Source organism: Nerophis ophidion, linkage group LG15 (assembly GCF_033978795.1).
Source record: "Nerophis ophidion isolate RoL-2023_Sa linkage group LG15, RoL_Noph_v1.0, whole genome shotgun sequence".
Classification (NCBI taxonomy): domain Eukaryota; kingdom Metazoa; phylum Chordata; class Actinopteri; order Syngnathiformes; family Syngnathidae; genus Nerophis; species Nerophis ophidion.
In genome coordinates, this window is record NC_084625.1 from 21,092,226 (window position 1) to 21,114,512 (window position 22,287).

A 22,287-nucleotide genomic window follows, 5' to 3' on the forward strand; every position below is an offset into this window, starting at 1 on the left:
TATGTATAGATATATATAGATATATATAATGGTTTTTTTTTAGAAAGGCACATGTTTTTAATGCAGCAGTGGCTTTTTGTTTTTCTTTTGGGTAACGGTTTAATTTGAAATTTGCGTGGTTGTGATCGTTGCAGAACCAAATTGATTTATGCACGGTTCTCCTTTTTGTACATAACCATATAATGCATTACAAAATATATGAAAACAAGCAGTAGATGTTGTCATATAGCCGTGCTTTGACGATCAAAGTTAGTTATGTGTGCGTGGTTTGCCATTTGAAGTGTGCAGTGGCGACAATGCTTTTGTTGCTGTTGTTGTCCTCCTGTCAATCAAAGGGGGAGGGTGCTCGTGCACGCACTCGTGCTACTGGCAATAGCATTAGCCGAGCTGCGACCGGAGCAAAACCGGAAGTCGAACAAAGTTGCTGACTGATTTCACTTTCCGCCCTTAGCCTGCACCTGTTTGGTGAAAAAAACGCAGACATGAGTTCTTCTGGCTCCCCGGTAAGCGTTTAAAAGAAGTCGCCAAGTGTTGCAAAGTGACGTCGAGGAGCGCTAAGGTGTTAGCTTGCTGAGTCCGTTAGCTACCTGCTAGCTGTTATGCTAACGCCTTGTTTGACAGGCGCAACATACATCAAACATATCTCTTCCTTTTTGTTAGAAATACATTGAAGTTAAATGAAGCCCGGTGGATGTACACACGTCGCAACCGACACTTGCTGTAGCTTTAAAGTGCAAATGCTTTGTCTGGAATTTGAAGGACAAAAATGCGTGTGCATGTCAGCGCACTTAGTTCAAGCTGTGTTAAAAGCCGATTAAAATTATGCTATCAGAAACAGATTGCACTTTGAATACATTAGAATATGGAATGTATGGAGGAAATTGCTAATGCGCTAATAAATGTATGCGTTTCACAGAAATAACACACTTATTTCCTATTATATTTTCGGACCTGTTGTAATGAGAAACTGGAAATATATGATGTACTTGAATGAATGTTCGAAATAAACCTAAACCATAACCTAGGGCTGGGCGATATGGCCTTTTTTAAATCGATACACGATATATATCTCGATATTTTGCCTTAGCCTTGAACACTTGATACATATAATCACAGCAGTATGATGATCCTGATGGCTTAATCTGGCTGGGATCTTCAGCTCTCACTGGATCGGTTCGCAGCCGAGTGTGTAGCGACCGGAATGAGAATCAGCACCTCCAAGTCCGAGTCCATGGTCCTCTCCCGGAAAAGGGTGGAGTGCCATCTCCGGGTTGGGCAGGAGACCCTGCCCCAAGTGGAGGAGTTCAAGTACCTAGGAGTCTTGTTCACGAATGGGGGAAGAGTGGATCGTGAGATCAACAGGCGGATCAGTGCGGCGTCTTCAGTAATGCGGACGTTGTACCGATCCGTTGTGGTGAAGAAAGAGCTGAGCCGGAAGGCAAAGTTCTCAATTTACGGGTCGATCTACGTTCCCATCCTCACCTATGGTCATGAGCTGTGGGTTATGACCGAAAATATAAGATCACAGGTACAAGCAACCGAAATGAGTTTCCTCCGCCGGGTGGCGGGGTTCTCCTTTAGAGATAGGGTGAGAAGCTCTGTCATCCGAGAGGAACTCAAAGTAAAGCCGCTGCTCCTCCACATCGAGAGGAGCCAGATGAGGTGGTTCGGGCATCTGGTCAGGATGCCACCCGAACGCCTCCCTAGGGAGGTGTTTAGAGCATGTCCAACCGGTAGGAGGCCACGGGGAAGACCCAGGACACGTTGGGCAGACTATGTCTCCCGGCTGGCCTGGGAACGCTTCGGGATCCCCCAGGAAGAGCTAGACAAGGTGGCTGGGGAGAGGGAAGTCTGGGCTTCTCTGCTTAGGCTGCTGCCCCTGCGACCCGACCTCGGATAAGCGGAAGATTGATGGATGGATGGATGGATGGTATGATGATTCTGTGTCTACATTAAAACATTCTTGTTCATACAGCATTAATATATGCTCATTTTAAATGTTCATGCAGAGAAGGAAATCTCAACTTAGTCAATTGACCAAAACTGTATTTATTAAACAGTTATTAGCAGGTGACTTTTCAAATGATGCTACATATTAGCAGTAATGCTACTTTTAGTAGCAACGCTTGTGCCCCACACTTGACAAATTAAAGTTGTCTATTCGACATCTTCCCGCTTGAAGCCGAACCACTGCCAGACGATGGACCCCCTGCTGTTTTTCTTGGGAATTAATTTTTCATTCATTTGTTACCAGAGTCGCACCTTCTTTCTCTAGTATTACCACTCGCATAGCTTCGCTGGCATCACGTTACCCATGCTGCTACCTCTCTGCTCCGCGAAGGCGTATACGTATGTGACGTATGACGTGACTGTATGTGACGTGTAGGAAGGTACTGTCTGTGAGAAGGAGACACAAGAAAGAGGGGGAAGAGCCTGTCGTGTAATGCCCGCAGCTAAAAGCAACTGCGTGAGAACATATACTCGAATATCACGATATAGTAATTTTCTATATCGCACAGAGACAAGCCCGTGATATATCACGTATGTCGATATATCGCCCAGCCCTACCATAACCAATATGATCCAGTTTCGGAAACGAAACTGCCAGATAGTAGAATCCTGAATACTCTTTGTATCATTTTAGCATGAATTGATTAACGTGGACCCCTACTTAAACCAGTTGAAAAACTTATTCGGGTGTTACCATTAAACTGTTAAAGTACCAATGATTCTCTCACACATACTAGGTGTGGCAACATTTTTCTCTGCATTTGACCCATCACCCTTGACACACCCTGGGAGGTGAGGGGGGCAGTGCGCAGTGTGATTTAACCCTTAATTCCAACCCTTGATGCTGAGTGCCAAGCAGAGACGTAATGGTTTTTTTTTTTATAGTTTTTGGTATGACTCGGCCGGGATTTGAACTCACCACCTACCCATCTCATGGCGGACACTCTAACCACTAGGCCACTGAGTAGGTCAATTGTGCGGAATATGTAATGTACTGTGCAATCTACTGATAAAAGTCCCAATCAATCTACATGTTTTAACAATTGTATTAATCACGAGTTTAGCTGCACTTGACTGGTACATATTGAACATATTACGTGAAGAAATGATTTGTAATTGTTGTGATACAAATAAGGTATAGGCATCTCTATAAACAAAATCATTTTGTATGCATGTTTGGTATAAACTAAACCAGGGCAAGGGAACCTATGGCTTTTGCGCCATATACGGGTCTTTTTATGACTACATCTGGATTGCAGATTAATCATAAAATATTCTCGTTTTTGTTAATCTAGCTATTCGTTCTCCACCGCTAGAGTTCAGGCCAGGGTTTGTCTCCAGCTACCTGCAGGCCAATCACAGCTACATGTGTGGTGGGGTCAAGAATTAAACGCCCCGCCTTTTAAACAAATATTCATCTTGATCATTTATCTTTTTGTATCTGTTTTGCAGACAATAGGGGAATTATTCCACACACTTGCCGAAATGGGCTTCACAGAGGAGCAGATCCAAGCAGCTATGCAGGCTGGGCATTTTTCTGTAATGGAGGCAGCAGAGTGGTGAGTTCACATTACCTCCTGCACCGCATGTCCTTTTTTTTTTTCTGAGTTTTTAGTCGTGTTAGTAAGAGACTCTCCCTCTGTGTCCTGATAGGCTCCTGCAGGGTCAAGATAATCCACGACACCAGTTGTTCAAGCAGTCATCGCAGCCAACTGAAACTGCCTTTTCGGCTTTTAATCCACCTAAAGAGTCAGCGAGCACGTCTGAGTCTTGCATGCCCGATGCGGTCTGTCAAGGTATGGCACCCAAGCAGTTTTAGGTCATTCATAATTTACCGTAGTCATCTAAATTGACCGTCTCTCCAAAGATAAACAGCTGGGATTAGGTTGATTGGCGACACTAAATTGGGCCTAGTGTGTGAATGTAAGTGTGAATGTTGTCTGTCTATCGGTGTTGGCCCTGCGATGAGGTGGCGACTTGTTCTGGATGTACCCCGCCTTCCGCCCAAATGCAGCTGAGAGTTCCGGCCCCCTCCGCAACCCCGAAAGGGACAAGCGGTAGAAAATGGATGGCTGGCTGATTGTAAATGTTTTTGTTTAACGAATTTGAATTAATGAGAATTTCATTAAATTGGATAATAGGGTTGGTCGCCTGCAGATGCCGTTTCAAATTGATTGTTTATCTGAGATATTCGCTCGTCAACATGCATTTGTCAATTTTTGTCAACTAATAAAATGATTGTCTTAGTTATCAACAACTTATTTTCCCCTAACTAAAACAGGACAATAAATTATCAAAACAAATGCAGGTTGTCTAAAAAATTGACAAAATTAATCGAAAATTTAGTTGACAGACACGAGACGTAAAAGTTGTCAGAGACAAAATCCAAACATATTTAATTTTGTCTTCAGGCAAGTGAGACAAGTTAGGAATAGGTTCAATCACAGTTGCACGTGAGGGGCGGGGCTATCTTTGTAAGGCACAGTGTTTTGATTTTTTTTGCTGGGAAAACAAGACTGTATTGTTACACACCTCAATACAATAGGACTTGGACACCTGGGGAAAAAAAAGTGAAGAGAAGACATATGGAAGTACTTCACTTTGGCCACAGTAGACAACAAGATACGTTGTAAACCCTCTGGCTTGATTTTCTATGGTAAAAATACAACCAACTTGAAGTGCTAATCATCAGAACATTTACGGTACAGTAAGTAGGCCGAAGCTGATATTTCGGAATGACTCACACTGTACTTAATTACTGTTAAAGATGGTAGAGCTGGAGCATGACCCCTTACTCTACCACTATTCTTGTAGTAGACCATGAGCAAGCTTGCCGCCAGTATGATAAAAAAGATACCCGGACAGTTTCCTTTAGTTTATGTCCTCGGCACACTGTTAAGCTATTAATTGCACAACACTTGACAACCCAAAGGAAGAGATTTGTCATTTTTCCAGCGACCACACAAAGACAGACATATATGTGATCTAGCTATCTATCTGTCTATCTAAAATGTTGATGATTTCAGTCGACTAAACCTAATAAATTTAGATGATTAAAAATAATTAAAATTAAAATAGTTTCAACAAAAGATTATGAGAAAAACAAAATTTAAAAAACTGCTGTCAAAATTCACAATTATTTGTTTTGAGTACATATATTGTTTTTCGTTTTGTTGACAAAAACTGACCAATTACTACAGATGTTTCTGTTTCTACAGCAAGCGGCTCGTTAGTGCCGACGTCGGCGGCGTCCCGAGAGCTGCCGCCGCTTGAGTCACGCATCAAGCAGGACAAAAGTGACTTTGAGGAGCAGCAGAGGCAAATTGTCGCTCAGGCGGCCAAGGCGGAGAGGAGGCAGAAGAAACAGGTGGGAACCAGCATAGAAAGTACCACCCACAAATTTGTCTAGTCAACAGGCATTTCTGAAGCGGATGTCTTGTTTGTATTTTTTCGCTCAAGGAACGGGAGTTGGTGCTCAAGCGCATCGCAGAGGATCGCAGGTGCTTGCAGGAGAAGAAGATCCATGGTGGCGCCGTCACAGAGGGCTCTCCCCCCAATGGCTGTCAAGCCCAAAAGCTTGGAGGAAAGGTTGAGACTAATGTGGACAACAACTGTATCCTCATGGTGAGGGTTCAAACATACGGGACACACCCCCACTGCCCGCCAAATTAAAAGCTCTCTCATATGCGCAGATTCGCCTGCCGTCCGGTGAGTCCGTGCGTGAACGCTTTCCAGCTGACGCCCCTCTGCGCAGCGTAGTGGAGCATATCACCGGACGTTACCCCACCCTCCCCACCTTCTCTCTCCTCCAGGGGTTCCCACGCAAACGCTTTGGGGAGGCGGAGCTCGCTTTCTCACTGCGTTCCCTCGGCCTTACGCCCAATGCGGCTCTGTGTATTCAGACAAGCCCCCCAGACACTCCACAAGACTCGTCTAGCCCCGCGGAGTCGCTGCTGCCCCCATCGGTCGGATGCGGCGAGCAGGAGCCCTTTGAGGCGGAACCTGCACCGCATCTCCAAAACCAGGAAGAGGCAGACCCTCTCACACCACCTCCACTACCTAACCAGGTATGGGAAGAGGCCGTCAACCTTGCAGGGATCCCTGGAGGTGCTCCTCTGCATGGACCGTCTCACTTTTGGGGTCAGTCTTATTTTATAACAGTGACATTCTAGAAAAAGGAAGTTAAATAACCCTGTTTTTTATCTGTAAATGTTATCACACAGCTGTGTTGGTTTAGTGCCGTAATTCTACATCCGTCAGGTTATTAACATAGGGTTGTTATACAGGGCGAGGCCAGAAATTAGTTGCTGCCAATCCAGAGGAAGTGGACATAGTAGAACTGGAGGAGGAAGAAGATGAGGGTGAAGTCCCACACATGCTTAACGGTACAATTTTTTTCTTTGCTTACTGCTTTGCATAAAGTATTCGGAAATATTTGGGTTAATGTTAACGGGTTATAGCCTGTGCGCCCTCCTCGCAACTACAGTGGAACCTCAAATTATTTACTTAAATTAGTTCTTTCATATAGTTTGTACAAAACCAGTGAAGTTGGCACGTTGTGTAAATATTAAATAAAAACAGAATACATCCATCCATTTCTACCGCTTATTCCCTTTGGGGTGACGGTGGGCGCTAGTGCCTATCTCAGCTACAATCGGGCAGAAGGCGGGTTACACCCTGGACAAGTCACCACCTCATCGCAGGGCCAACACATAGAGAGACAACATTCACACTCACATTCACACACTAGGGAGAATGATTTGCAAATCCTTTTCAACCTATATTCAATTGAATAGACTGTAAAGACAAGATACCTAACGTTCGAACTGGAAAACTATTTTTTGCAAATATTAGCTCATTTGGAATTTGAGGCCTGCAACATGTTTCAAAAAAGCTGATACTAGTGGCAAAAAAGACTGAAAAAGTTGAAGAATGCTCATAAAACGCTTATTTGGAACATCCCACAGGTGAACAGGCTTTTTGGGAAAAGGTGGGTGCCATAATTGGGTTTAAAAGCAGCTTCCACAAAATGCTCAGTCATTCACAAACTGGGGCGAGGGTCACCACTCTGAACAAATGCGTGAGCAAACTGTCAAACAGTTTAAGAACAGTAATTCTCAATGAGCTATTGCAAGGCATTTAGGGATTTCACCATTCACGGTCTGTAATATCATCAAAAGGTTCAGACAATCTGGAGAAATCACTGCAAGGCCAAAAACTATCATTGAAGGCCCGTGACCTTCGATCTCTTAGGCGGTACTGCATCAAAAAGCGACATCAGTGTGTAAACTATATCATCACATGGGCTCAGGAACACTTCAGAAAACCACGGTCACTAACTATAGTTGACCGCTACATCTGTAAGTGCAAGTAAAACCTCTACTATGCAAAGCGAAAGCCATTCATCAACAACACCCAGAAACGCTGCCGACTTCAGAGCTTATCTAATATGGACTGATGCGAAATATAAAAGTGTTCTGTGGTCTGACGAGTCCACATTTCAAATTGTTTTTGGAAACTGTGGATGTTGTGTACTCCAAAACAAAGAGGAAAAGAACTGACCGGATTGTTTTAGGTGCAAAGTTCAAAAGCCAGCATCTGTGATGGTATGGGGGTGTATTAGTGCCCAAGGCATGCGTAACTTACACATCAGTGAAAGCAACGTTAATGCTGAAAGGTACATACAGGTTTTGGAGAAACATATGTTGCCATCCAAGCAGCGTTATAATGGGCACCCCTGCTTATTTAAACAAGACATTGCCAAGCCACGTGTTAGAACGGCGTGGCTATGTAGTAAAACAATGCGGGTACTAAACTGGCCTACCTGAAGTCCAGACCTGTCTCCCATTGAAAATGTCTGGCGCATTATGAAGCCTAAAATACGGAGACCCTGGACTGTTGAACAACTTAAGCTGTACATCAAGCAAGAATGGGGGAAAAAATTACACCTGAAAAGCTTAAAAAATTGGTCTCCTCATTTCCCAAACATTCACAGAGTGTTGTTAAAAGGAAAGGCCATGTAACACAGTCGTAAAAATGCACCTTTGCCAACTTGTTTGCAATGTGTTGCTGCCAATAAGTTTTAAGTTAATGATTACAACTGGTTTGGGGGTTTGGAAATCAAAAAGTTTGTATAATAAAGCAGAGTTCCCCATAAGGACCAATATCAACATTTTTTTTACATTGAACATACAAACATAAGGAGATAATGGATCAATAATCTCTATTATGAAAACAACAATGGCAAGCTAAACTATCATCGCATGCGCATACAAAGTTCCCTTTGGTGCGCTCAAAAACTGAAACCATTTTGCTACAGTAAAAAAAAAATTTTAATCTTGCTGTTGGCGCATGTTTGTGGTGTGCAACTGACGAGGAGGCAGAGACATGAGGCGGAGAAGGGGCAGTGTGTTACAATGTTAAAGAGAGTCCTCTTGTCTCTAAGTCTGAGTCTAAGGCTGTTTTTTCTTTTTTAAACCCATATTGAGTAAGCAAAATAGACAAAACTTGGTAAATGGTGAGAAAAGAAACATGAGCTAAGAGTAACGGACTGCGTAAACAGGATGTGACGTAGGGGCTCTGCATGTGTTCTGTATTGCACAGGAAGTGGTGCCCTAAGGCAGTGGTTCTCAAACTAGGGGTACTTGAAGGTATGCCAAGGGGTATGTGAGATTTTTTATAAATATTCTAAAAATAGCAACAATTCAAAAATCCTTTATAAATATATTTATGGAATAATACTTCAACAAAATACAAATGTAAGTTCATAAACTGTGAAAAGAAATGCAGCAATGCAATATTCAGTGTTGACAGCTAGATTTTTTGTGGACATGTTCCATAAATATTGATGTTAAAGATTTTTTTTTTTTGTGAAGAAATGTTTAGAATTAAGTTCATTAATCCAGATGGATCTCTATTACAATTCCCAAAGAGGGCACTTTAAGTTGATGATTACTTCTATGTGTAGAAATCTTTATTATAAATGAATCACTTGTTTATTTTTCAACAAGTTTTTAGTTATTTTTTTAACTTTTTTTCCAAATAGTTCAAGAAAGACCACTACAAATGAGCAATATTTTGCACGGTTATACAATTTAATAAATCAGAAACTGATGACAGTTTAGGGGGTACTTGAATTAAAAAAATGTTCACAGGGTACTATATCACTGAAAAAAGTTTGCTAACCGCTGCCCTAAGGGTTCCAACATTACTCAAAATGAATAAATGACGTTTACGTACACCGAGACATGGTTCGCACACAGGCATATTTGGCTCAATCTAAAATTTCGTATATGTAAAGGTTCACAAAAAGAAGGGGTCTGTAAACGGAGGTTTCACTGTGCAGTACTTGCAGCCAATCGGACGGACTCTTAAGTGTGATGTAAGAACGTGGGTGTGCACCAAAAACTCATTCCTGCCTGAAGTTAGAACAATGTTGATTGGAAGTGTGTGATAGTCATTTAGGAAAGACTTTGGTCTTATGGTGTGTGTGATTTACAGGAATGCCGAGGCTGCCTTTCTTGCCAGAGACCAGGAACCGTAGAGGATTTCAGTCCAGACACCTCTGGCCAGAGCAAGGCAACCGACTTAGGTGAGTGTCCGAGTATCACCACTCCTCTAAGTGCAACGTTTTTAAGTCACATGTGCATCAGGGAGCATCTAGAAGAGGAGCCAGCTGTACCGGAGGCAGCAGAGGGTCAGGTGGCGCCTGTGGCCGCTGGTCTGGCTGCTGTGGAGCGTTTCCAAAGAGCGGGGCAGCAAGAAGACCCTCATGCCTCACACGGACAGCCCTTACCCCCCAAAAGACCCTTCAAGACTCCCAGCGTTCCTTCCCTCTGTTCCTCCGCTACGCGAGCCACCGTCCACCTCATGACTGGTGAGTGACATTGTCACACTACATTGTGCGTGTTCTGGCAATGCTTACTTAATGTTTATAGTCGCCTTTAGGGGATCTCTGACGGTATAGGGGAAAAAAAAAATGTAAATGATAGTCAGATCCATTCTGAAGATGCCTAAGTGATTCACATTCAGAATTTTCCATCCTTCTATCTATGGTAGTTGGAGTTGTAGACAACTTCATTACTGCTAAACAGCAGTTTTCAGTAATGTCACAGAAGATGCAGGATTTGCTTTAACATTTAAGTAGTGAAACTTCCTATAAGAGGACAGCTGTAGTGCTGTATTCAGAGGATCATGTCATATTTAGAATTTTTTTATTTATATTTTATAAATGGTCCTCAGTAGTTATGTACAAATTTGTGTGAATTATGCAAAATGGTTTAAGTTTTGTCCCCATGAACCATATCAACTAAGAATGATCAGCACATTACTTCATCAATCCAGAGATTTAAAGACGTGTATGAGCTAACTGGGCAGTGGCCTTTTTTTTTTTTTATGCTTCCACAAGTTATGATCAAAAACTTGGTCCCCATACCAAATGATAACCAGTGTGTGTGTGTGTGTGTGTGTGTGTGTGTGTGTCAGCTCCCAGCATGCAGTACAGCAGCAGCCTGGCCGGCCTCACGCCCGAACTGGCGGAGCTACTTCTCAACCACATGGCCCACGAGAGGCTGCTGCGCCCGCGTAACCTGGAGCTCTTCTTCGGCTGCCCGCTTCAGAAGTTTTCCCTCAACTGCTACCCGTACTCTACCAACGAGCTGCTGCGACAGCTGCGGGCCTTCACAGCACTCAAGCACCTCAGTCTGGTCAACTCGCCGCTCATCACGGGTAAGCACCTTTGACCCTTGCTACATTTGGTTGCATCCAGGGCTTTAATTAACATTTATTTTTTCTTTAAACTTGTCCTCTATTTAGACTCCGGACTATCAGTCCTGTCCAGCTTGGTCAAGCTCCAGCACCTCAACCTGGCCTCTTGTAGCAAATTAACAGACTCTTGTCTGCAGTACATCACAGGTAGCGTACTCGGCTTACGCGCACAAACTGGATGTGTCTCACTTTGAGTTCGGCACATTTTTTTTTTTTAACAGGTCTAAAGAGTCTGTGTTTCCTGTCGCTGGACATCACTAAGGTGACTGATGCCGGGGTGACGCTCTATCTGCAGTCTGCCCCGCCTTGCCTCTCTCAGCTCAGCCTCAACCAGACGGCTATTAGTGAAGTGACGCTGGCGGCACTGCCAAGCTGCACGCCACAGCTACGTCTCCTCAGCATCAAGCAGACCAAGGTGGACTTTTGTTTAACCCCTCACAGGTTTAAAGCAGCAGTTGACGTTTGGGCCAAGTAGAGGCTTAAGTTTGGGTTATACTAGCGGCCGGCGTTTGGGATATTGTAGCGGCCGGCGTTTGGCATATTGTAGCGGCCGGCGTTTGGCATATTGTAGCGGCCGGCGTTTGGGATATGGTAGCGGCCGGCGTTTGGGATATGGTAGCGGCCGGCGTTTGGGATATGGTAGCGGCCGGCGTTTGGGATATGGTAGCGGCCGGCGTTTGGGATATGGTAGCGGCCGGCGTTTGGGATATGGTAGCGGCCGGCGTTTGGGATATGGTAGCGGCCGGCGTTTGGGATATGGTAGCGGCCGGCGTTTGGGATATGGTAGCGGCCGGCGTTTGGGATATGGTAGCGGCCGGCGTTTGGGATATGGTAGCGGCCGGCGTTTGGGATATGGTAGCGGCCGGCGTTTGGGATATGGTAGCGGCCGGCGTTTGGGATATGGTAGCGGCCGGCGTTTGGGATATGGTAGCGGCCGGCGTTTGGGATATGGTAGCGGCCGGCGTTTGGGATATGGTAGCGGCCGACGTTTGGGATATGGTAGCGGCCGACGTTTGGGATATGGTGGGGGCCGACGTTTGGGTTATGGTGGGGGCCGACGTTTGGGATATAGTGGGGGCCGACGTTTGGGATATAGTGGGGGCCGACGTTTGGGATATAGTGGGGGCCGACGTTTGGGATATAGTGGGGGCCGACGTTTGGGATATAGTGGGGGCCGACGTTTGGGATATAGTGGGGGCCGACGTTTGGGATATAGTGGGGGCCGACGTTTGGGATATAGTGGGGGCCGACGTTTGGGATATAGTGGGGGCCGACGTTTGGGATATAGTGGGGGCCGACGTTTGGGATATAGTGGGGGCCGACGTATGGTTATAGTAGGAGCTGACGTTTGGGATATAGTTGCGGCTGACGTTTGGGATATAGTTGCGGCTGACGTTTGGGATATAGTTGCGGCTGACGTTTGGGATATAGTTGCGGCTGACGTTTGGGATATAGTTGCGGCTGACGTTTGGGATATAGTTGCGGCTGACGTTTGGGATATAGTTGCGGCTGACGTTTGGGATATAGTTGCGGCTGACGTTTGGGATATAGTAGCGGCTGACGTTTGGGTTATAGTAGCGGCTGACGTTTGGGTTGTAGTAGCGGCTGACGTTTGGGTTGTAGTAGCGGCTGACGTTTGGGTTATAGTAGCGGCTGACGTTTGGGTTATAGTAGCGGCTGACGTTTGGGTTATAGTAGCGGCTGACGTTTGGGTGGGTTAAAGTAGCGGCTAACGTTTGGTTGGGTTAAAGTAGCGGCTGACGTTTGGGTTAGAGCGCTTGGGATGAGACAGCATATGACGCTTGGGTTAAAGTGGCAGCTAATATCTTAACGCTCCCCAGGTTAAGGATGTTTCGGCGTTGGCCCAACTGACGAGTCTGCAGACGCTCAACCTGGAATGGACAGGAGTGAAGGAGTCCTCACTAGCTCATCTCAGTGCCCACCCTAATCTGACGTCTCTCAGTTTAGCAGGGGTCTTAGTGGTGGATGGCAACCAAGCCCTACAAATCATATCAGGTTCATGAAATAGGACTTTACATTTAGAAAAAAATATTGCAACTGTGCTAAATTTTTTCTTTATCCTGGCAGGGCTTCGGTTAACTCAGCTGACCCTACCTGGGCGGCACACCATCACCGATGACGGGCTGACGTTCCTCTCAAGGCTGCGTCAGCTCACCGAGCTCGACCTGACGGATTACACACAAGTAACAGACCAGGGTGTACAGCAGCTCTGCACCATGACCAGGTACATACACACACACATACACACACACAATATAGTTGAGCACTTTACTGCTAATGTTTGCTCTGTAGGTTGAAGACGCTTTCACTCAGCAACACTCAAGTGACAGATGGAGGTCTTCCTTCACTGCGCCCCCTGCTGGAACTGCAGGAGCTGTGGTTGGACAGAACAGCTGTCACGAGCAGAGGAGTAGCAGCACTCGTCACACGTCTGCCCCACCTGCAGGTGATTTTTATCAGCTATGTGCTATTCATTTGAGATACTCTAGGAATTCTACAATAAAAGAACAATTGTTGTCTACCAGGTGTTAGGGTTGTCCAGCACTCAAGTAGGCGACAACGTCATCAGGAAAGGTCTGATTCATTGCAGTCAGCTGATTAAGTTGAATCTGAGTCGCACACGAATCACAGACAACGGTGAGCATCAACACGTCTTAACGACATCTGTGTAAACAAACAGTAATGTTATCGCTTGCTTCCCCTCAGGTGTGAAGTTCCTTACGCGCATGCATCTGACTCAGGTCAACCTGGATGGCACCGGTGTGAGTCTGGCGGGCATCGCCAGCCTCCTGAGCTCCACACGCATCAGCAGCATCCGGGCAAGCAACACTCGTGTCATTCCCCTCAATGACGTGTCGGACGAGGAGTGGCAAGATCACTGAGGTGGACCAGCCCCCAAACCCCTGCCCTCCACCCCCGAGCATGCTGCTCACTGGACCCCTGTAGCACCTTCTGCCAACATGAAAGCGGCAAAACCACACTATTTGCACTGTTACTCCAGTAATCTAACACATCTTTATTAGCTTTTGTAGAAAAAAGCCAGGAAAGTTTTACAGCTTTATGTCGAGTTGCATCTTCAGGAAGTAGAGCAAGAATAAGCAAGACAGCATGTTCAAGCTGCACATCCTTATTTGAAGTATTGTACTGTTTTATGCTGCTTTAAGTTTTAGATTGTGTTACTGTTAATTTTTCAAATGTAATTATGTTCCTGTTAAGTATCATTAAAACAATCTAACATCATTTTACTACTTGCTGTCTTATGTCCATTAATCTTTGCTGAATAAACTGCAAATCATACATTTTGTCATGTTCTGTTTATTTAGATGATCTTTTATTGCATTACATTCTTTAAATAAGGTAGAATTCTCCTTTTACACAGAAAGTGTCAACTTTTAAATATCAAATAGGACGTAAAAGCTGCTGCATAAATGGATAACAGAACACATGAGAAATAAAAGTGATGGATAGCACAATGGAATGTGTTCCACGATGCACGGAGTCAGCCAATTGGTGGGCAGCCTGGGGGGAGGAAAGTGGCGCAGCACAGTCAGATAAGATAACAGCACATGTTTAAGGAGATGTCATAGAATATCTATTATGATCACTGTAGGTCTACTAGGAATATTTGCTGTGATGCAAACCCCACCGCTTACTCTTTTTTTTAAACGGTGGCGACGGCGCCTTAAATGTCATGCACTTGCTGCTTTTCAATCCTCGATTTCAAGTGCTCCTTGTATGCCAGGATGTCCCTGTTCCACTTTGTGATGGTCTGCTTTTCACACACCCAGATCTCCTGTGCCACCTGGACACACAAAATTTCCACATTCCATTGCTGCCATCTACTGGACATTACCACCAGTTGACAGTGGTCTTGCTCATGTTCGAACGATATACAGCCATCTATGATCTTTATGTAGACACTAACCTGCTGGATGAGCCTGAAGTCGTGGCTTACAAGCATCACGCCGCCGTCAAACTCGTTGATGGCCTCCGCCAGCGCGTCGATAGTCTCGATGTCCAAGTGATTCGTGGGCTCATCCAAGAAGAGCATGTGAGGGTTCTGCCAGGCCAGCCAGGCGAAGCACACGCGACACTTCTGGCCGTCAGACAAGTTTCGGATTGGACTGACCTGATTGAGGGACAAGCTTTTGGTCATACACACAAGACCTTTAAAAACCCCCCAAAAAAACAATGGTGACTGACAACGCGAGTCACACCTGTTGCTTTCCTGTGAGGCCGTAGCGACCGATGATCTTCCTCATCTCCTCTTTCTCCTTGATCTCGGTGAAACACTTCATCATGTACTCCAGAGGTGAAAGGTCCAATTCCAGTTGCTCTGTCAGGTGCTACAACATCATAAAACAAAAAAAACAAAAAAATGAACAAACGAATGAATGAATGCTTGACCACAGATTTCTACCTGATGATATCTGCCGATCTTGACGTGAGAATGTTTGCGGATCATGCCATCTGTGGGCAGGAGCTGCAGAGGAAACATGTCTAAGCGAGACATTCAAAGACAGCGAGTCAAGTCAACAAGTACCTCTCCCATGAGCAGCTTCAGTAGGGTGGATTTTCCTGCTCCGTTGGGCCCCACCAGAGCCACTCGTGTATCCAAGTCAATACCAAACTCCAGATTTTTATATATGTGCGGCTGGAGGGAAAAGACCAGAGCAGGTTGGACACTCTTAATAGAATGGGGACAAGAAGACCTGAAAAAGGACTCACCGTGTTGTCACTGTACTTAAAGCTCACATTCTGAACCATGATAACTGGAGGAGGAATCTTCCCACAGGGAGGAAAATAAAATGACAGAGTCTGCAGCACAAAGAGGAAACGCGTGACTTTTGGCAACATTAAACACAATGACATCATCTTCATCTTACCTTGTCATTCACAACTTTTTCAGTCAGGCCTGAGGCCACCATCTTCTGCAGCGTCTTTTCTTTGCTCTGAGCTTGTCGGGCCAGCTTGGCTGAGCCGTGACCGAACCTGGCAATGTAGTTCTAAAACAAACGGTGTATTTACTAGAACTGTTGCTGGAAAAGTAACATGTCAAACTATATTGCAGAAGTCTACATCAAGAAAAATGTTTTTCTATGCCTTATTAAAATGCATACTGTACTATGAATCATGCATATTATATAACCAGAGTTGTACTACATCATGTCCTCAAAGTCCAACCAAACAAACCCTTAAAAATGTGAGTATAAATATATCCAAGGCTGGGCGATACAGCTGAAAAATATCACGATTAATAATCGGTAGATATCGATATAGATTTATTTTTATGACCCATCAAAAATAAGGAGAAAAACACTTTCAAATGTAACCTTCCTCCAATTTAAATCTCCTCAGTTATCAAGGCAGAAAAGAAAGGAAATGTCAACATAACCATGTAAAACACTCAAAATATAAAAAAAACAAGCTCTAAAATCACATTGAACATTTACTTAAAATGAAGGTGGAAAAATTAGGACTTTGTAAGAAATGCTTGAAGTAACAAAATAGTGCAAAGTGTGAAAACGTAAACAGAAACCGTGAATAACTCTTTTCTGAATGCTTAGTGCCAGGTGGTGCGCTATTACCAATCAAGGTGGGGCATACTTGCCAACCTTGAGACCTCCGAATTCGGGAGATGGGGATATAAATAATCATTATATAATAATGAATGGATTATAAATAATCTGTTCATGAATGAGTATATTGTTCGGCCACTGTGTTCAATGGAGAAGTCTGATCTACAAAATTTGCAGGCAGCATACCCCTCCCCTTCCAACTGTCCAGGATGAACTGAAATTATTTTTTCCAATCATTTTGGAACTTGCAAGCGTACTTCTTACTCGTCCTCGCCATGTCTCCTTCTGCTTCGTCTCTTATGTTTTTGGACATTACTACTTGCTGTAGTTTTGAAACAACGCATGATGGGAATCTGGATGTTGTGCGTCAGTGTATTAACGTGCCGGCTAGAATAAACACACGCTGAGAAATAGATCCGTGCCTGCCAACTTTATGGGTTATAGATAAACCTATGGATAACAGAAACATATATAATAATCTGCTTTTCAGGTGAGAGAGGACGCTAAAGGCAGTGCCTTTAAAGAACGCCCCCATATTGTTGTCCGGGTGGAAATCAGGAGAAATTCGGGAGAATGGTTGCCTTGGGAGATTTTTGGGAGGGGCACTAAAATTTGAAAGTTTCCCGGGAAAATCGGGAGGGTTGGCAAGTATGTGGTGGGGGATTGAAAAATGTACAGACCCCATTGGTCTGAGTTTGGTTGCTTTTAATAATTAAAAAAACAAAAAACTGCCATACTGTTGGTGACTTTTCCTGTTTTATAGTATCTATGAATTCCTCATTTTAAGTTTCTCTTCTCACTCAATACAAAGATTCAACTGCACGACGACTAGGTGACGCAACCAAATTTAATGGTTGACACGGTTACCTGATTGGCTGTTAGCATGTCACGCTCACTGATCACTACCTGCCTTGCTCAGTTACCCGAGAGCGAGTGACTCCATGCAACCAACCTCGCTCCGCAACATGCGAATATTTATCCAACACATTTCAACTACGTGTCTATCATGATATACATTGATAACGTTTTATCGCCCATCCTATCATGTCCTAAAGAAAATGATACAAATTATGTGTGAATCCAACAATTTGATTCTGATTCGATTCAGAATTGATTCTTGTTTCAACACAGTTCTCGGTTCAAACCGATTCTGGCAATGGATTATTTGGTGTAATTATTATAATGAAACTTTTACAAAACGGGTTCAAAGTTAGAGTAGCTCCTTCTGGTGGCATGGAGAAAAACTTAACTACATTTTTGAAAATGATCAATAGATTCAGAATCACAATGAATAAGAATCACAATTGGAATGTAAATTCATTTTTGTGAATCAGTTATTATTTACACGTTGTGTTAAAAAATGTCTAAATAAAATAATTATAAATATAATATTGTTATAGTCCTAAAAGTATTTATTTCCAATTCCTCTCCAAATCATTATCTAAAAATGTAATATTCTAGATCAGGGGTGTCACACTCATTTAAGCCCAGGGGCCACATAGAGGAAGATCTGTGCACATGTGGGTCGGACTACAAAAATCATGGCATTAAAACTAAAAACTTCAGATTGTTTTCTTTGGCCAAAAATAGAACACTGTGAAAATATTACAATAAAAATGTAGAAAACATACCCAGTGGCAGTAAAGTTTAGATCCATGAAGGAAAGAAGAAAGTGAATAAATGTTTATAACTGAATACATTTACAATACAAAATGTATTCAGAGATTTACTGTGGGACCCCATTTTTATAACGTGATGGGATGCCTGGAACCGCATTTTGAAAATTTCTAGCGCCAACACTGATGGATTATTGGTGCGTGCAAAATAACAGAAGGTGGCTATGGCCTGCAGGCCGGTTCTAATACTAACCAAATATCATCCCAGGGGCCATAGATAATTCCTTGACTTTGACACTCCTGTTCTAGATGTCTGAAGACCTTCTATTCTACATCTTATTCCAGCAGGTGTTGTACCTTCATGTGTGTAATCTGGTCCTGCTCCCAGTTGAAGCGCTTCATCTGGTTCTCTTCCAGCTCCTCCCTTGTCTTCACGTACTGGTCGTAATTACCCTGAGCATAAACGAGGCGTTCAAGGCGGCCTGATGCTGACACTGCGCAAAGAACGAAGCTGGGTGTGCGCTCCTATTCTCACCGTGTAGTACTTCAGCTTCCTCTGGTGCAGGTGGATGATGTTGCTGCACACGCCGTTCAGGAAGTCTTGCGAGTGAGAGATCAGGACAAGGATACGTCTGAACCTGGTGAGGAAAAATTGGAGGATGGACGGTGGTTGGCGTACCGGTCGGGGGCGTACTCACGTTTTAAGCTCCTCCTCCAACCACACGCAGGCATCCAGATCCAAGTGGTTGGTGGGCTCGTCCAGCAGCAACATGAAGGGTTTGATGAAGAGAGCTCTGGCCCACACACGCAACAAGTCAGTCGCTGATCCAAATGGCAGCACCCACTGAGTCAGTGTTTCTAGTCCTCACCTAGCGAGCGCGACACGCATCCTCCACCCTCCGCTGAAATCCTTCAGTTTCTTCTGCTGCATTGTCGAGCTGAAGCCTAAACCGTTGAGGATCCGAGATGCTCGCACCTCCGCCTTGTCAGCATCCAGCTCCTCCAGACGCTCGTACAGCTCCATTAGCTTCTCACACTCCGCTAAAGAGAGAATGTGGGGGTTTTTTACCCTCTAAAAATGTCTTTCCTACGTTCAATAAACCCTCGTTGTCTTACAGTCTTCATGAGCGAGCCGCTCCGCCTCCTTCTCCAACATGATCCTCTCCTCATCCACCTCCATGACGCACTGCAGGGCCGTTTTCTCGCTGGGCGCCATCTCTCGGGTCAAGTGGTAAATATCTATGTGCTCTGGAATGGGGATTTCCCGATGCCCTATGGCCGACAGCAGCATGGACTTCCCTGGAGGACAAGAGGTATGAACACTCCAGGCATGTGATTTGACCACAATGAAAAAGACTGAAAAAATTTCCGGGAGTCTGGGGGACGAAGGCCCTGGTGGGGGGGGGGGGGGGGGGGGGGGGGGGGGGACAAGGAGGGCAACGCCCCCCAAAGCTCCTGGTTTTTCACCAATTTAAAATGCAAAAATTAACAAAGACAGCACTATTTGAAGAAAATATTTTAGTGTTTGAAGACATGAAAACATCATTAATAGAACATACATACCCCAATTATCCTAATGATTATTAATTATAATAATAATTATTAATAATAATAATTATCCAACAGTATTTAGTCACTAATATTTACATCATGTGTCCACTTCACATCCACAGGTGTCACATTGATCAGTGTTATTATCTACAGTATTACATTACGTCAGTTCACTTCACACGTTTAGTATTGTTTACTCATATTTGAAAATAGGAAATAATAATAATGTGAGGACAGACATATTGCATGAAACAAGTGTGGAAATATTTACCTTAAAGATTGTTACACCACTGACAAAATTGTTTCAAAAGACTACATTATATGCAAATTTATTTTAAATAAATTGTTAACTGGAATCAATAATGTGACTCTTTAAATGTCTGTAATTTCATAATATATTTTCACGTGGCTTTTTATTTTTAGAAAAAGCCATTTATATTTCCCAAAACAATAATTGGTTAATATTTAAAACAAACATGCGTATTTAGCAAGCAAATATTTTTTTAGCTTACCTCATTATTAACTACATTGTCTGCAACTGAAGTGGGTTGTTTGGGTGGATCTTTCCTCTCAATGTCTACGGCATTTGTCGATGTAAACAAAGGATGAAGTCCGTAAGGTTTGCTCACTTTCGGTCGACATCCAAAAGTACCAGCTAATGAAAAGTATGTTTTCCTTGCTTGAAGTTGTTTCATATGTTTTTGGCGTTTCGCATGTACTTCCAAAGCCTTGAAACCTTGTGATCCATGGTCAATATTATCATTACACCACGTGCACAAAACTTTTCCGGGACGATTGATTTTCCGAATAAAATCGCCGAACAAAGTCGTAACTTCCTTCTTCCCAACAGTATCAGTGATTTCCCTTTCCATCCAGTCCCATCGAAACTTATTTTTGACATGTTTATCAAATTTCTTTTACTCATGAAGCGTCCTCTCTCGAGAACAGACATCGTTTACATTTGGAAAATGGCGGTAATAATGTCATCATTCTTAACAGATGTCCTGATTGGTCGCAAGGAACATATCGACCAATCAACTACGGCGTAATCTAAGCTACGTCTCGATTACATTTTTTTCCCCCCCGAGATTAAAAAAGACGGAATTCCGACTTTAGACGGAAAAATCACATGCCTGACACTCGCCCACACATTTCACATTTGGGGGCGTGTTACCTGTGCCGTTTAGGCCGATGAGGCCGTAGCGTCTGCCCGAGTTAAGCTCCAGGCTGGTGTCCGCCAGCAGCTCCTGGCCGTGAAAGGTCAGAGACAGGCTGCTGATGTGGACGTCGGTGCTGTTTGGGTGCGAGGCCAAGACGCCGGTCACCGCTCTGGCTTCAGTCTTCCGCAGTTCAAACTCGTCCAGCTCCTTGGTCAAACTGGCAATATCTGGGGGCGGAAAGAACACCTCAGACGCCAGGAAAACCAAGTTGTTGGCGTCCACTCCCTTACCGGTACTGCCTGCTCCATTGGTCAGGGTCTCTGGCTGTTCGCTCTCCTCGCTCCCGTCCTCTGGTTTCTTAGTGCGCTGTCGGGCCTTGGCAGCTTCCTTCTTTTTGGCTGCCTTCTTTTTGGCTAAATCTGAAGGCATGGCTGGACCTGGCTGGTCCACAACACAAAAAGACATGGAGATCAATGTCTGACTACCATATTGTCCAGGAAACATCACAATGTAGCCGGTTTTGAGTTTTACTGTCACTTCTATTAAAGAGATTGAGAAATGAAAGAGTGAGCGGTTGAAATGAAGTAATAGTTTGAAAAGACGGAACCATTACGTCCCACCTGCCGGCACGTTGTTCTCACGTTGCTAACAGCCTACGAAACCGACTAGCAGCTAGTCGCCTACACCTTTTGTTCGGTGAAGTATATCACGACAACTATATAGCAGTGATATATTTTGACCAATGTCGTAAAAAACTCTTAGCAGTTAACCTCTGTTAGCACTGCAGCTAAGCTAACGGTAGCCACAATCGGCAGGCCTCGAGGCGCTAAAGCTAACGCAAGGCCCGGCAAAACCGTCTCGAAACGTGACGAACTCGGCGTGGGCCAACTTTCCTTTACGTCTTCGGCGAATTTGAAAGAAACTATTACATATCGTTGACTTAAGCGGTAGTAATGACGCCTTCATACCTTATTTCACAAATTTCGGTAAAAAGGGGCACACCGAGTTCTCGTGTCCACTTTGCCGGCTCGATGGACCGCCAGACAAACCATATATGGTCAAGAGGGCGGGGACTACAAATGTATCCTCCCCTTTTTTCAGTGGCTTGAATATTAATTCATCATTTGGAAAAACAAGCGCAGTAAAGTTAAATGTACACTTATACACAATCCAACACTGTATTGGGTTTAACACAACCGAACGTTGTCATGAATATGATATAATATGCTTTCGTCCTGCACCATCAGTTTAGTGTCTTCAACCCGACTTGTGATGTACGATACCACGTTTTTTCCCCCGATCCGATACCGAGTAAAATTCCGACTAATATCGGCAACACCGACCCGATACTCCGCGCAAATATACCAGTGGTTCGCAACCTTTTTTCAGTTATGTACCCCTGTGAACATTTTTTTTTTTAATTCAAGTACCCCCTGATCAGAGCAAAGCATTTTTGGTTGGAAAAAAAGAGATAAAGAAGTAAAATACAGCACTATGTCATCAGTTTCTGATTTATTAAATTGTATAACAGTGCAAAATATTGCTCATTTGTAGTGATCTTTCTTGAACTATTTGGAAAAAAAG

General features: G+C 44.0%; 2 protein-coding genes across 6 annotated transcripts; one reads left to right on the plus strand and one right to left on the minus strand.

The window, feature by feature from the left end:
- Positions 1-324: 324 nt before the first annotated feature.
- Positions 325-14,042, plus strand: si:ch73-173p19.1 (uncharacterized). 2 transcript variants are annotated; one of them, XM_061921735.1, is made up of 17 exons: positions 325-503; positions 3,463-3,569; positions 3,664-3,806; positions 5,211-5,377; positions 5,470-5,634; positions 5,703-6,150; positions 6,297-6,395; positions 9,511-9,601; positions 9,663-9,886; positions 10,495-10,737; positions 10,825-10,923; positions 10,998-11,191; positions 12,618-12,792; positions 12,865-13,021; positions 13,090-13,243; positions 13,323-13,434; positions 13,504-14,042. In XM_061921735.1, exons 1-17 carry the CDS (start codon positions 483-485, stop codon positions 13,677-13,679), a joined length of 2,775 nt encoding a protein of 924 aa, XP_061777719.1. In that variant the 5' UTR covers positions 325-482; the 3' UTR covers positions 13,680-14,042. The 2 variants fall into 2 exon arrangements, with proteins under 2 accessions (XP_061777719.1, XP_061777720.1); XM_061921736.1 differs by having other exon boundaries at positions 5,229-5,377.
- A 52-nt stretch (positions 14,043-14,094) lies between these two features.
- abcf2b (ATP-binding cassette, sub-family F (GCN20), member 2b) lies at positions 14,095-21,828 on the minus strand. 4 transcript variants are annotated; one of them, XM_061921741.1, is made up of 15 exons: positions 21,672-21,828; positions 20,994-21,144; positions 20,718-20,930; positions 19,109-19,291; positions 18,862-19,033; positions 18,691-18,786; positions 18,528-18,630; positions 18,350-18,445; positions 15,684-15,803; positions 15,526-15,615; positions 15,341-15,451; positions 15,218-15,280; positions 15,015-15,143; positions 14,723-14,926; positions 14,095-14,599 (listed from the first exon to the last, which is right to left on the minus strand). In XM_061921741.1, exons 2-15 carry the CDS (start codon positions 21,130-21,132, stop codon positions 14,480-14,482), a joined length of 1,839 nt encoding a protein of 612 aa, XP_061777725.1. In that variant the 5' UTR covers positions 21,133-21,144; positions 21,672-21,828; the 3' UTR covers positions 14,095-14,479. The 4 variants fall into 4 exon arrangements, with proteins under 4 accessions (XP_061777725.1, XP_061777723.1, XP_061777722.1 ...); XM_061921739.1 differs by having other exon boundaries at positions 14,095-14,316; positions 14,451-14,599; positions 20,718-21,144; XM_061921738.1 differs by having other exon boundaries at positions 20,718-21,144.
- Positions 21,829-22,287: the final 459 nt, after the last annotated feature.